A 13,830-nucleotide genomic window follows, 5' to 3' on the forward strand; every position below is an offset into this window, starting at 1 on the left:
GTGTCAAAAGAAAAGCAATAACAAAAATTCAAAGTCCATGTAAAAAGAGGGCAAGTTCTGTGTGGCATTAGTTTACATGATAATTTGTGTCTTCTTGGAAATGATCTGTAGACTAAGGGAATGGTTAATGGAGGAATTGATGTTGAGGTCTTGCATTGCAGACGCTGAGTGGATCACAAGAGCAAAGTCATCTACTGTATGCACTGAAGCTTAGCTATATAAGAAGTTGAGATATGAGTAAAAGCTTGTAGCCTTCATATAATGCAGAGAATTTTCATGACGCTCTAATACTTATCACTTCAGCACATGCATATATTAAAAAACATACCATCCAAGAGGGGGTGTGATTTGTCCAACTCCTCCAGGTGACAGTGAATAGAAATTGGGGATGTCAGGACCTGAATGATGATGTCTGGGTATACCTAAAAAAAAAAAAAAAACAGTCATAATTAATCAGTTGCAAAATGTTTTCTATACAGTTGGCCAATCTAAACGTCATTCTGTTCAGGTTAAAATCAAACCTTTAAATAAGGAGATCTTTATTAATGCCGAAAATTTCACAAAATAATTAGTTTTATTTTGCTGCCATCTTTATAAGGCAGCATTGTTAAGCTGCTGATCTGTTAGTTAAAAGCTGCAATTTGTTAAAACATGCAACAAAAAGTGAGCGTTAAATTGAATGGGAGAAGGGGGGAGGTGTGGAACAAGTGCAGAAAGCTGCTAGATGGAGAGCAAATTATGACTTTGTCTGTTTTCAGCTGTTTCCCTAAAGGCTATACAAGGTTTTGAAATTTGCTACCACAGAGGATCAGTAGTTAATTAAGAATCGTTTTCGGTCCCATAATGCTCGCCCTTGATATGATTCATTTGGCTCATGATTGTCACTACAGCTTGCACTAAGCTCTTCATCAAGCTGATTCCTCCGGGCTTCAAGGTCAAGAGCATCTGCATGAGGAGTATTGAGAAGAAAAATAAAGTCTTGCCAGAAAGGATCCGTCAACTGACATCTCATATACACAAAGCCCTACAGCTGTAAGAAATGCCTCGAGATTAAAAGCAAATCCTAATCCCAAATGGATCGCATGTCTTTTCTCTTTTCTCATCATCAGGCTGCTCTCAGAATTTTCTTTTCTGTAACTCCAGCTCCCAGCACAGGTAGGTCAGGCCCCACCCCCTCCTTCCCCTTGGCCATCGGTTTAAGAGACAGTACAGCAGGAAGTTTATTTTATAGTTCAAAGCCTTAGGCCTAAGTGGACAGGTTTGTACTAGGAGCAAGGTAAATTACATTTATTATACAAAAAGGTAGTATATAAAACACACAAAATTGAAGATTTCATTCTGTCCCTTAGCAAGTCAACTTACTGAACCATGTTCATATTCTAGGGGCCATTGTGATATCATGAGCACATGAAACGTTTTGGGGGATTATTTTCAATACCTTTAGCAAGCTAAAATAGAGTGTGATAAAACGGGTGCTCTTGCTAGCAGATACAAGTAAATATACTGTAATGCCCATAAAATACTGACTGAATAAACTTTAGAATAAATATTTACCCTATGAATGAAAAACAAAATGAAATATTGTGGCACCACATTCATAAACTGAGGTTTGATTTTATTTGTTAAGGAGGGTAGATCATTTTAAACCTCCGGGGCTGTAACACAAACTAGGACTAATACCATATCACATATCATGTTCTTACTAAGATGGTGTTAGCAGCTTAACATGCTTCAGTGGCCCGAGGGCAAGAGCCATGAAGCGCAACGTTTAAAGTCTGTTTGGCAGACGGCTGAGTATTGCCGTGGCATCACATCCTGTTTGGTCTGATGTGCTTTTAAGTGGTATATGGTAAATGGCAGACGGAAGGAAAAGCTTGTATGAACCTGGCAGATATACAGGAACCGCTGCCAGATACTCTGGAAATGCCTTCACATTGGGCCGTGCTTCTACACAGCACACTCTTTCTGAAACGAACTGACAAGCATCTGCTGAAGGTCAAGCACAGAATAACATGAGGGACACTGCTGCTTCACCAGGAAAGATAAGCAGTGCTTAGCCTGCCCTTTACACACAAGTATTTTTAAAGAGGGAAAAAAAATATGCAAAATATGCTATACGAGGTGTGGCAGAAAAGTAATGAGACTGGCAACACTGCAAGCGATCTGGTAACACTGCGCTGTTGTCCTTGATAGAGCCCGTGTATCAGTACCCTCCCATAGCTCAGTGCGAGTTTCAACTCCTTCCGTTAACTACGTGATTTTTGTGACTGCTATTAGCGAAGTTGTGTTTTTGGTTGTGCGTCACGCAAAATGGAACAGCGGAATTTGGAGCAACGTTGTGCCATTAAACGGCAAGTGTGACGTTTGAAAAGTTAAAACAGGCCTATGGGGAACATTCTTTATCCCGAGCTCAAGTTTTTCAGGGAGGCCTTCAACTTCGAAAACCAATGAAAACATCGAACGTGTGAACACTCTTGTGAGATCAGACCATCGTTTAACATTAAGAATGTTGAGTGAACAATTAAATTTGAACAGATTTACCGTTCATTAAATTTTGACTGAACATTTGCACATGCGAAAGGTCTGTGCCAAAATGGTACCAAAAAACCTCACAATTGAGCAGAAGGACAATCGAAAAAACGCATTCCTCTGGTTCCCCAGCCCCGTTATTCACCTGACCTCAGTCTGTGTGACTTTTTCCTTTTTCCTAAACTGAAAAATGTCCTCAAAAGGACGTCATTTTGGGACTTTAGAAAACATCCAAAAGAGTGTAACGGACATGCTGAAGATCATACCGGTTGAAGACTTCCAGCGCTACTACCAACAGTGGGAACAACGTCTCCATCGGTGTGTTGCTGCCTAAGGGAACTACTTTGAAGGGGATAACATTGATGTTTGAAAAAAATAAAAAACTTTGGTAAATAAAAAAACAGTCTCATTACTTTTCTACCACACCTCGTAAACAGTGCAAGATTCATTGCATCTCCCATTGCCCTCTTTCCCTTAATTGATTAATATCATATTAAATAGATTATTAAACAGGGGTAACCTGTCTCACATATTGTATTACAACTATCATAACTACCACCAAAAAATATAAAATCTATAGCAATATGAAACATGAAGTTTCATGTCACATCAATGAGCTGAAGCAGTGTTGTGGGCAACAATGGGTGACAATTCTTTCTCACAATATAATGGACGGATTGATATACCATAAAAAAAAAATTATCATTGCTGTTAAAGGTGGTCTTATAAGCTATGGTATCATATGGTGCACCACACACACGTATGTATCTATATAAATAAAATTTTAAACTGTCTGGATGCCTTATTTTGACATCCCCGCCCCCCAACAATCATGCAAAAACAGCTGAATGATTTTAACAAACATTTTGCACATGCATTGCTGTTTGAACATATTGGGAAGGGGGGCAGCCAAAAACCAGTGTTGATGTGGGATCTGTAATTCCCATTAGGGTGCACCAGTGCACTCCTGCTTCAAATTTTGTAGCAGCCAAAGTGGAATCTCATCTATGACTGCTGGTACAATGTTTTCTTCTCAACTAATTTGGATAACAATTCCAATTGTCTTGCAGAATTATAGTTTGTCTTTCTCTTTTATTCAGGATTGTGTTTAGCCACGTTGAATTTCCAAAAGCCAGTTCAACCAAATCTGTTTATTTATACCTGTGCAACACCAGGTACTTAGAGTAGCAACCTATAAAACTATAACATAGATATATAAACACCTGATGAAGGCAGGACAGCCAATATATATATATATGTCTTACATTCTTTCATTTTCAGAGTAGGAGTAACCTTTAACCTTCTTTTGTTTGGCAGATGCATGTTAATGCAACCCTTCACTAACTTTCTGGAATGCAATTAATTTCAAAAAGTATAACACATTATTTTCCTTAATCACTTTTAACACGTGTTGTTCTATACTCTTTGCTTTCTGGAATAGTTTGTTAACAATGGCTGACAAAAGAAACTTTACGATGGCTGCTCTGATATAAAACTCTCCTAGGAGGACAATGATGTTGATATCTGCACACTTAGTACTAGCAAATTTAATATTACAGAAGTAAAAATTTGTTGGTGTATTTATAAACAACAAAACCTGCTACTGTTAAAAACTAATGTTTTATCAGTAAATTCTGTACCGAAGTACAATCCATGAATGTAATACTGGATTCATGTCTATGAGTGAAACAAAATCTAAAGCTTTAAGTACCGCTATTTAAAAATTGAATGCAGACAACAGCAGACCTCTAAGTATAGTTTAAAATAAATGGTTGAGAGATGTCATTCAGATTAACTATTTCTGACAATTCTTACACATTATGTTCAATGTGGGACAACTATGTCAAGTACTAATGATTTACAGTATATGAAAGTCAAATGTCTTCAATATTTGGGCAGCTAAGAAGTTATAAAGTAGTAACATTCACAGAGCCTTAAAAGACATCACTGGGAAAACAAAATCAGCTTGGTAGAACATATAATTAAATGAGATTAGTTGTATTAAATTTTGCAATTGATTTTGATTAAAAATGTAATCATGTTATTGTTCGACATCTCGAATATATCTATACATATTTATAACTCTTTGCAATAATAACTATATATCTTGCTGTACACACGCACAAACTTTTAACAAAAAAAAAAAAAAAACACCCACAAGGCTTCTGCATGTTAGCTTAATATATAAGGGCAAAAACCCATTATGACTCAGTGAGGAATATGACATTGATATTTATGTCATGACATGTGAACCTTTACATTTTAAAAAGTAGTAAACTCACTTTTTTACATAATACACACCTGTATTTTTCACTGGTAGAGCTTCAGAAAGTACACAGAATAAAGTAGTATTAGTATTTAGAGTTTTAAGAAGAACCACAATTTTTAACGTTTTATTTCCGTTAATGATCTAATAAAGAGATAACTTGAGAAGAGTGGAAGTGCACCTGTGTCATGACCTCAAGAAGCAGATTACGGCCCTTGTTTGAGCTGTACACAGTATCATGCAGCCTCCCTCCTTCACATCAATGGCTCATCTGCACTTGTCACATTGATAATTCATCTCACTGCTGAACTTAGATCACTTTGCTAATGGTGATCTTACATTACTTCTCTTTTGTTGAGGGCACATTTCTACGGTGTGTGCTTCTCGTTATTTTCAAAGTCTACCAAATGACTGAAATATGACAAAATAATGTATCAACTCCCATAGTGGAAATTAATTCACTTCCTGTGCAACACTAATGAGCTCTCTTTACAAACTTAGTCTCCTGGCTTATTTATTCATTTATTTTCACTGTCAACTTAGAAGATTTAAATCCATTCTTGCTACACAAAATTTAAGTCCAAAATGTCCAAAATTACTGCAGAAAAGTTTAATGTTGGGTTGAAGTGTAAATTATTAATCATGTGACGATTAAAACGTACATGAACTGATCTGGGTACAATGGTCAAAATGACTCACCAGCACCTCCAACTTCAATAGACACCTGAGGGCAGGTTGCATTTCTCCGTCCTTGTCATGAAATTCTACTGCTGCACAGTGGAGTCCACACTCATTGGCCTCAACATATGCTGTTATGGCACCTGCTCAGCTCAAGAGGGTAAAGCACTGTAGACGGTGGTGAAGGGAGCACAGAATATGACCAGTACCCAGCCACCTTCTATTCAGGACATGAACAGGACTCACTCCCTTAGAAAGGCAACCATGATCATTAAAAGACATCTGCCTTCCTGCACAGCTGCTTTTCTCAGTGCTCCCTTCTGACCATTGTACTTGTATGAAGGACAGTCTCTATCTACAGGTCAGGTAGTTTCTGAACAATCATACAAATTCAAATATTGCAACACACACACACACACACACACATATATATATATATATATATATACATATATATACACATATATATATATACATATACATATATACATATATATATATATATATGCACACAAATGCATATTTTATATACTCTACTTATATTGTATTGTTGTCAAATGTTCCAAGGAGTCATGCAAGTAAGGATTTCAATACATGGAGTACACGCAATAAGAAGCTTGTTTTACAGGTCATATCAAATAAGGTCATGTCTGCTGCTATGTCTTGTGATGTAATGGTTAAGGCTTTGGACTTCAAACCCTGAATTTGTGGGTTCAAGTCCCACTGCTGACTCTGTGTGACCATGAGCAAGTCACTTGACCTGCCAAAAGAAAAACCAAGAAGAAAAAGTAACCTTTTGTATCATAAATGTTTAAAGTTACTTCGGATAAAGGCATCACCAAAATTGAATGTAAAATGTATGTCTTATGTAGAACAAGAAGAAAAATAGCACCTTGAATGCATGTAGTAAACAAAAAGAAAAGGCATCCAATTATTAGTTAGTTATCATTTAAATACACAAATGCATAACTAAACAAAAAATATGTCAAATATTTTGTTCTGACCAGCAAGATTGTTTCTTTTTGTCCAAATGAATCTACTCTCCGAGACACACTGGCCCTTGGGCTGACTTACTTTACTTCATAGTTTGACTGTTCTTTCCTTTGCTATGGTTTCACTAACACCCAAGTTTAAAAAAAATATTTGTTGGACCACTTTCACTCATAAACATGAGGCAAGAAGAGCCTGTGATGAAATATCTAAAAAAAATATACAGAACTACTCAGTTCTACAAGACACGCACTTAAAAAAGGAGCCACGTTTACCTTGTTTGGAGGCAACATCTTGTGGGTGGTGTCCAGAGTGTGGTCCTGGGGCGAAGTGCTCATCACTGTAGGTTATCAGAGGAGTGAGTGGGTGAACGGCATGAGAAGGCTGAACCACTGGAACTTTGTTTGACTGCATCAAAAAAAAAAAAAAAAAATTTAGGGTGAGTGCAAATAAAAGGTAACTACCACTGTAATCCCCAACACTTCATTCAATGGAATTCCTACAAAACATCTGGAATTTAAATTTTCAAATTAACACACTGAAACAAAATGTAGCCTTACATATAAGACTGTAACACATTAAAACACATTTTACCCATCAGAGACTTCAGATTTTTTTTTTCAATCTGCTTTCTCTCCACTTTCCCATTCTTGCATTTTCCAGTTGTAATTTTAAACTTGGATCACATAAAATTGATTACACTTCAACAGAAGTGCAGAATTTGTATAGGCCTTGTGTCATAATTTTACTAGGGCATGCAACATCACCTAACCTGGGATCAGTTCTCTTTGTCTGGCAAATGTTACTGAGATGTATTATAGGCACACACAGGCCTTTGAAAGATTTTGGTAGACATTATGCACTGAAAACACCTAAACTTACAAAAGCCATTTGAGCATCGTTATGTGTTGATGGTTTGCTCTAGAGCTCAGTTAATAGCTTCAGAATGAAGGAACATTCAGAATACAAGGATGTGTTCAGAGAGTATACTAGTAAAGCATTTTTAAAATTTCTAACTAATTATTTTAAAAGATAAAGTAATGTACACATTTACAAATATAAGTAACAAAAGATAAAATCAAACATATTGCTAAATGTATAAAAAGATCCATATTTAGGGCATTTTTATTAAAAAAAAATACATTCTTACACCTCTTCATAATAATCAGAAGTAAACAGTAATTTATAAATATTACACCAAGGCCACCTGACAACAGAGGGGGGAAAAACAAACCTCCAGATTTCAGAGAAAATGCCTCTAGGGCCCATGATCATTAGAAAAAGGACTAAAAAAAGCTGGCTTGATAGCTCATCAGCCCAAAATGTGCCAAGACTCTAACTGAAATAGGACTAAAGTCTAGTTCTACCATCAGTGATGCTACATCTGAGATTTTTTTCATATGTTTATACAAATACACACACATATACATATACATGCACATATACATATACATATATACACATATAGACATACATACATACATAAATACATACATGGAAAAAAGCATGTCTTTGGCTTCAATTTAAATACAGAGAAAGTAGGTCATTAGTATTTGAGGACCTTCCTGCTTACAGTAGATTTAAACAGCATAGGAATCAAGGACGTGATTTGAAGACTTTGCACAAATGTTAGAAATGTTTTATTCACACAAGAACCAAAGACAGACATATGGAATAAATTAACATTGTAGTGTGGTGAGGAGGAGGACTTCAAGCAACAACCTTCAAATCTTTACTTGTGTTTACTGGATGATGTCAAAATTAGGACTAATACTGCGCACTCTACATATGACGTGTTGCCCAGGAGCACCTTTATTTGCTCCACTATGATGAAATGGCACACAATCCTGACCTTCTCTTGTCATCAGATTGGCATAGGCGCTTTATATTGTGACATCATCACTATTGATATACAGGTATTGTGTGTTTGGCTTTTGGAGTTGCACTTACATAAATTGTTCAGCTACTGTTTTTCACCATATTTGAAGTTCCATGTTGCTACATGGGCAAATAAACTTAATTTCAGGAGTTTAACAAGGTCCTGTCCATTTATTGTACACTCTGGAGTACAGACATTAAGTTAGGCAAGGTAAAGCAGTGTTACTGCTTTTACAAATGCTACATTCAGGCATCTTTTACAGACATTTTAAAACATTTGAAAAAAATATTGCACAGTTGTTTAGTATTTTGATTATATGATGAAAGGTGTTTTTACATTTTTAACTAGTTTACACAGTATTCATTATTGTACTGTAACTAGAGCAAATAAGCAAGAAAATAATTTTGCTCTGTACATGTGACAATAATGACCCTATACAAGTCCCCCTTCACCTTCTGAACACTTAACTGTGTTTTAGATGTAATTTTAAATGGAGAAATGTCCCATTTTTACCCATCAAACTGCACTTAATAATCTAAAATAACAGTGTAAAACATGTTTTCAGAATGGTTTGCAAATGTATTTTAGATCACAAAGTGAAATCTCATTTATATGTACTTAAACCCTCAAGTCAGTACTTTGTAGGAGTCTCTTTGGCAGCGATTCCAACTTCAAGTCTTCTTGGTCAAGTATCTACAAGCTTGCCACACCTGCATTTGAACAGTTTACCCTATTTTTTCCAGCAGATACTCTCAAGATTTGTTAGACTGGATTGAAAGCATCTGTAAACAGCCATCTCCACACATGTAAATCTGGGCTTTGACCAGGCCACTCAAGGACACTTAGAGACTTGTCCTAAAGCCACTTCAGTGTTGTCTTGGCTGTATGCTTCATATCAAGATGACCTGGCACCCCAGTGTAAGGTAATGTTCAGTCTGGAGCAATTTTCTTTTGGAAGATCTCTCTGTATTTGGCTGAATTTATCAATCCCTTGATTCTGACCAGCCTCCCTGTCTCTGCCACTAAGATGTACCTCCTTAGCATGATGCTGCAACCATGTTGCTTTACCTTAAGGATGGTATTAGGTGGAGCATTATTCTGCCAAAAAGTGAACCATTGCCCCAGTCAGGGGTAGTGTGCAGTTTGGATTAAGGTTTCCTCAAGGACTGCTCTGCCCATGGCTGCATTCATCCTTTCCTCAATTATGACTGCTCTTGCCATTGAGAAGGACTTTCATAGAAGTATGCTGCCACCACCATTCTTGACCTTAGATTAAGATATTATACAGGTGTTAAGCAATGACTGTGCTTGGAGTTCTGTCCAGGCAGTTTTAATTTTTGTCTCATCAGACTATCAAATCATTTTTTCTTCCCTCACGCTCTCAGAGTTCCTTAAATGCTATGTGGAAACTCCAAGCAGGATTTAGCCACTCTACTGTATACATCTGACTGACTGAGTGCTGCTGAAATGGCTACCCTTCCAACAGGATCTCTCATCTTGGCAGAGGACTTCTGAAGCTTTGTTGGTGTCACCACTAGGTTCTTGGTCATCTCCCTTGCCAAGGCCCTTCTCTCCCGGTTACTAGGAAGAGTATTAGTCGTTCCAAACTTCTTCTATTTCAAAATTATTGGGGCCACTGTGCTCTCTGGAACACCCAAAGTTTTAGAAATGGTTTGATGCCCTTACCCTGCTCTCTGCCTTATCATAATTTGACTGAAGAGGTCTACAGAGAGTTCCTAAGCTTTCATAGCTTGGTTTTTCACTTGACATGCAAGACCTTCTATAGACAGGTACACATGTGCCTTTATAAATGATGCCCAATCAATTTAATTTGCCACAGGTAGACTTCAAGTCAAATAATCAAATTCTAGAAACATCTCAAGTCAAGTCAATTTAGGGAGCATGCACTGGTACAGTGCACTGCTGCACCCACTACACGACGAAACAACTCGGGATCCCAGTTTGAAAGATCTTGAGGAGAAATAAAGCAAATAGGGTGGTCCTGAGCAACTTTAGGAGTGCTGTAGCAATGGGTCTAAATACTTCTAGGAATGAGAGATTTCAGTGTTCATTTTTGAATAAACTGACAAATCTTTTTGAAGACATGATTTCTCTTTGTCATTATGAGCTATTGAGAGTATATTGATGGGCAAAAATGTCAAATTTCACCTTTTAAAATTAAATCTAAAACACAAAAAAGTGTGTAAAAAGTGAAGGGGTCTGAAAGGTTTCTAAATCCACTGTATAATAATGATATTTACTCATGTAATCAAGAATCTTGTGAACATGTCACAGCACTCAGCGAAGAGAGTTACACAAAAATAAACTGAATTAAATTGAATTGAAAAAGTTATATTTGAACCGTCATATGTCAATCAGAATGTACCCCTAAGCAGGCAATATTAACATATAGAATAGTTCTATCAAATGAGTGTAAAAATAAAATAACAGAAGACTAAAATAGAAGTAAGAATGGAAACTGTGCCTTAGGAGCTATGCTCTCCAAAGCCATGGTTACAGTTAACCAAATTAAATGCTATTGAATTAAAGTAAGGTGGTACGGTGGGTAGCGCTGCTGCCTCACAGTTAGGAGACCTGGGTTCGCCCTGCATGGAGTTTGCATGTTCTCCCCGTGTCCGCATGGGTTTCCTCCCACAGTCCAAAGACATGCAGGTTAGGTGCACTGGCGATTCTAAATTGTCCACAGTGTGTGCGTGTGGCACTGGCACCCTGCCCAGGGTTTGTTTCCTGCCTTGCACCCTGTGTTGGCTCCAGCAGACCCCCGTGACCCTGTAGTTAGGATATAGCGGGTTGGATAATGGATGGATGGATGAATTGAGGTACATCTTCTACTACAGTCTAACTTGCATCAAACCTAAGAAATTCTAATGGTTTCAGCATACACACACATACACAGCAAAAATAATAAACTGGGGTAAAAATGGCACTGACCCCACCCTGGAACATTAGCCTAGTCCAGGGGTCTGCAAAGTTGGACATAATGGCTACAGGATTTTGATCCAACCCAATGTCTTAATGAGAAGTTCATTGTTGCTCATTTAAGATGTTTATACTTCATTTTAATGGACTTGCTTGTTAAGATCTCCCACCCTTTACTGCTTATTTTAGTCTTAACCTGATTTTTTTTTTTTTAATTGTTGTTATTCTTGTTAGCAATAAGATGCAAATATCAGAGAGCAACCAGCAGGTCTCCAACTTACCTGTATGCATTCATTGTGAACTATCTGGTTTAATAAAATATTTGGAAGGAAACCAAAGTGAAGGAAATGAAGGACTGAGAATTTCTCATCTGCTTTAGGCTACAAATCATTTGGATGATATCCTTGGAAAGGAAAAAAAAAACTAAGATATAATTCCGCGCTCACGTATGATCAGAATTTTCAGAGCTCTGACTTGTGATGTTTCACCTTCCCAATTTACTGCATTCATTTTTTGGAAAAGAAAAAAAAACCATAGTAAATGTTCATCACTTTGCTCCAAATGCAATGCTCCAAACAAAACAATTGCATTTCTGGTTGACTGACTTTGCAGACCCCTGCTTTAGACCCAAAAAAGAGTATGAAACAAATTAATGATAAGACATTAAGGTCTGTGTCTCCAGTCCCTCAAAGAAATCTACCTGGTCAGTTTGGCTGTGGTGACATGATGAAAGAGGAAGCGTGAGTGTGAGTGTGACACACACGAAGAGGACACATGCCAAGAGAGTCGCCTTCAAAAGACGGCAAGTATAAATCTGGAAGCGAGAAAGGAGTTTCAAAAATAATGACAGAGTCTGAGAAACAGACATTACGGGAACATGCTCAAGAAACGGAGTGCCAGTGAAGAGACGTTTACACACATGGTAACAGAAAAAAACTCTGAAGGTAAATGTAGCGCAAGAGACAGAATAATGAAAAAAAAACAATGCTTGCTATAATCTGTCTTTAACAAGTACCCCGGCTAGTAAAAAAATAACACTAAAAAAAATTGGAACATGAGTCACAGATTTCTATATTGCTTGAAGAGTAATTAAATGACTAAATGAGGACCACCTTGTGGATTAAAGTACTTTTCATATGGAGCCCAAAATTTCTACACAGGTAAACTATAACTGTTTTCAAACTACTACATTGAGACTAATAAAATATGTAGAGATGTTAAAGTCATAATCAGTTATGCCGATATTACATGACTTTTACTAGGAGGGGATGTTAAACTGAACAACTGTATGTCAGATTACACAACTAAAATAAATTGCAGGGTATGACAAATTAAATGATTGTACAATGACTTTGCTGCACAATTTCACATTTGTAAAGTATTGTTAACTTCCCCTCTGACAGAATATATCATGCTGCCTGACAAAGCCAGCAGTGGGATCAGACAATAATCATGAACTTTTTTTTCTATTTACATTCCACCATCATGGTCTGGAAACCACGAAATAGGGAAAAAGATGTTTGGACAACCCAGGAAGTCATGGAGAGCTACAGTGCAGAAAGACCTCAGAGTTTGTAACATGGGAAGATGCACCACAGTTTGGCCATTTACAAGATCCAATGGCTGTCGATTGCTGCCTGATGCCCCATTAGGGATGGGAGGAATAATAAAGAAAGTTCTTAAAACACGCAACATCAGACAGATTACTCTTTTCTGTTTCTTTCGTCCAAAACAAGCATTCCATTCATTGTACTTTTGAGTGGGTGAGTGCTCATGTGTTGCCTGCTCTTCCGCACACACACTTGCCTGTCCCTACGACTGAAGACAAAATTGATTTTGTCAGGGCAAGTTGTAGGCTGGTTGGACTGAGTTGCTAGATGTATCAAACGACATGACCACCATTCATGTGAGCATGACACAACTGCTTCCAGTTTGCTAAGATCATGTAAAAAAGTTATGTAATATGACATGGCTGTTAAATTCCAGCACTTTGAACAGCTAATTCCTCTTCATATCATTACATTTTGAACATGTCCTGTGAAGACAATGCTAAACCTATTAATGCGGTACCTAACACACTCGCACCGCAAATCATTAGCACACCTGTGCACCTGCTTATCCATGCAATTACCTAATCAGTCAATCATGTGGCTACAGTGCAATGCATAACACCCTGCAGGTACAGACAGGTCAGGAGGTTCAGTTAATGTACACATCAAACAGCAGGCGGAGGTAAAAAATGTGACCTCAGTAATTTTGACTAAGGCATGTTTGCTGGTGCCACATATACTGGGTTCAGTATTTTTGTAAATGCTGATTTCCTACGAATTTCATGCACAGCAGTGTCTAGAGTTTACTCTGAATGGAGTGGAGAAGAAAAACATCCAGTGACTGGCAGCTGTGTGGATGGAAAAGAGTTCAGAAGAGAAGGCCCATACTGGTTTGGGCTGACAGAATGGCTATGGAAACTCAGATAATGACTCTGTAGAACCGCAGGAAACAGATTAATGCAGATGGTCTACAACGGCAGAAGACCACATCAGGTTAC

The 13,830-nt window shown here is 37.5% G+C and overlaps 1 protein-coding gene across 5 annotated transcripts in view; it reads right to left on the reverse strand.

Annotated features, from left to right (window-relative positions):
• lef1 (lymphoid enhancer-binding factor 1) overlaps positions 1-13,830 on the reverse strand; it is a 157,914-nt gene that overhangs the window by 56,996 nt on the left and 87,088 nt on the right. For all 5 annotated transcript variants that reach the window (XM_039758154.1, XM_039758153.1, XM_039758156.1 and 2 more), the window contains exons 4-5: positions 6,739-6,871; positions 329-422 (exon numbers count right to left, since the gene is read on the reverse strand). In XM_039758154.1, coding sequence (XP_039614088.1) covers positions 329-422; positions 6,739-6,871 — 227 coding nt within the window. The remainder of the gene's footprint in view (positions 1-328; positions 423-6,738; positions 6,872-13,830) is intronic.

This window comes from Polypterus senegalus, chromosome 7 (genome assembly GCF_016835505.1).
Source record: "Polypterus senegalus isolate Bchr_013 chromosome 7, ASM1683550v1, whole genome shotgun sequence".
Taxonomy (NCBI): Eukaryota; Metazoa; Chordata; class Cladistia; order Polypteriformes; family Polypteridae; genus Polypterus; species Polypterus senegalus.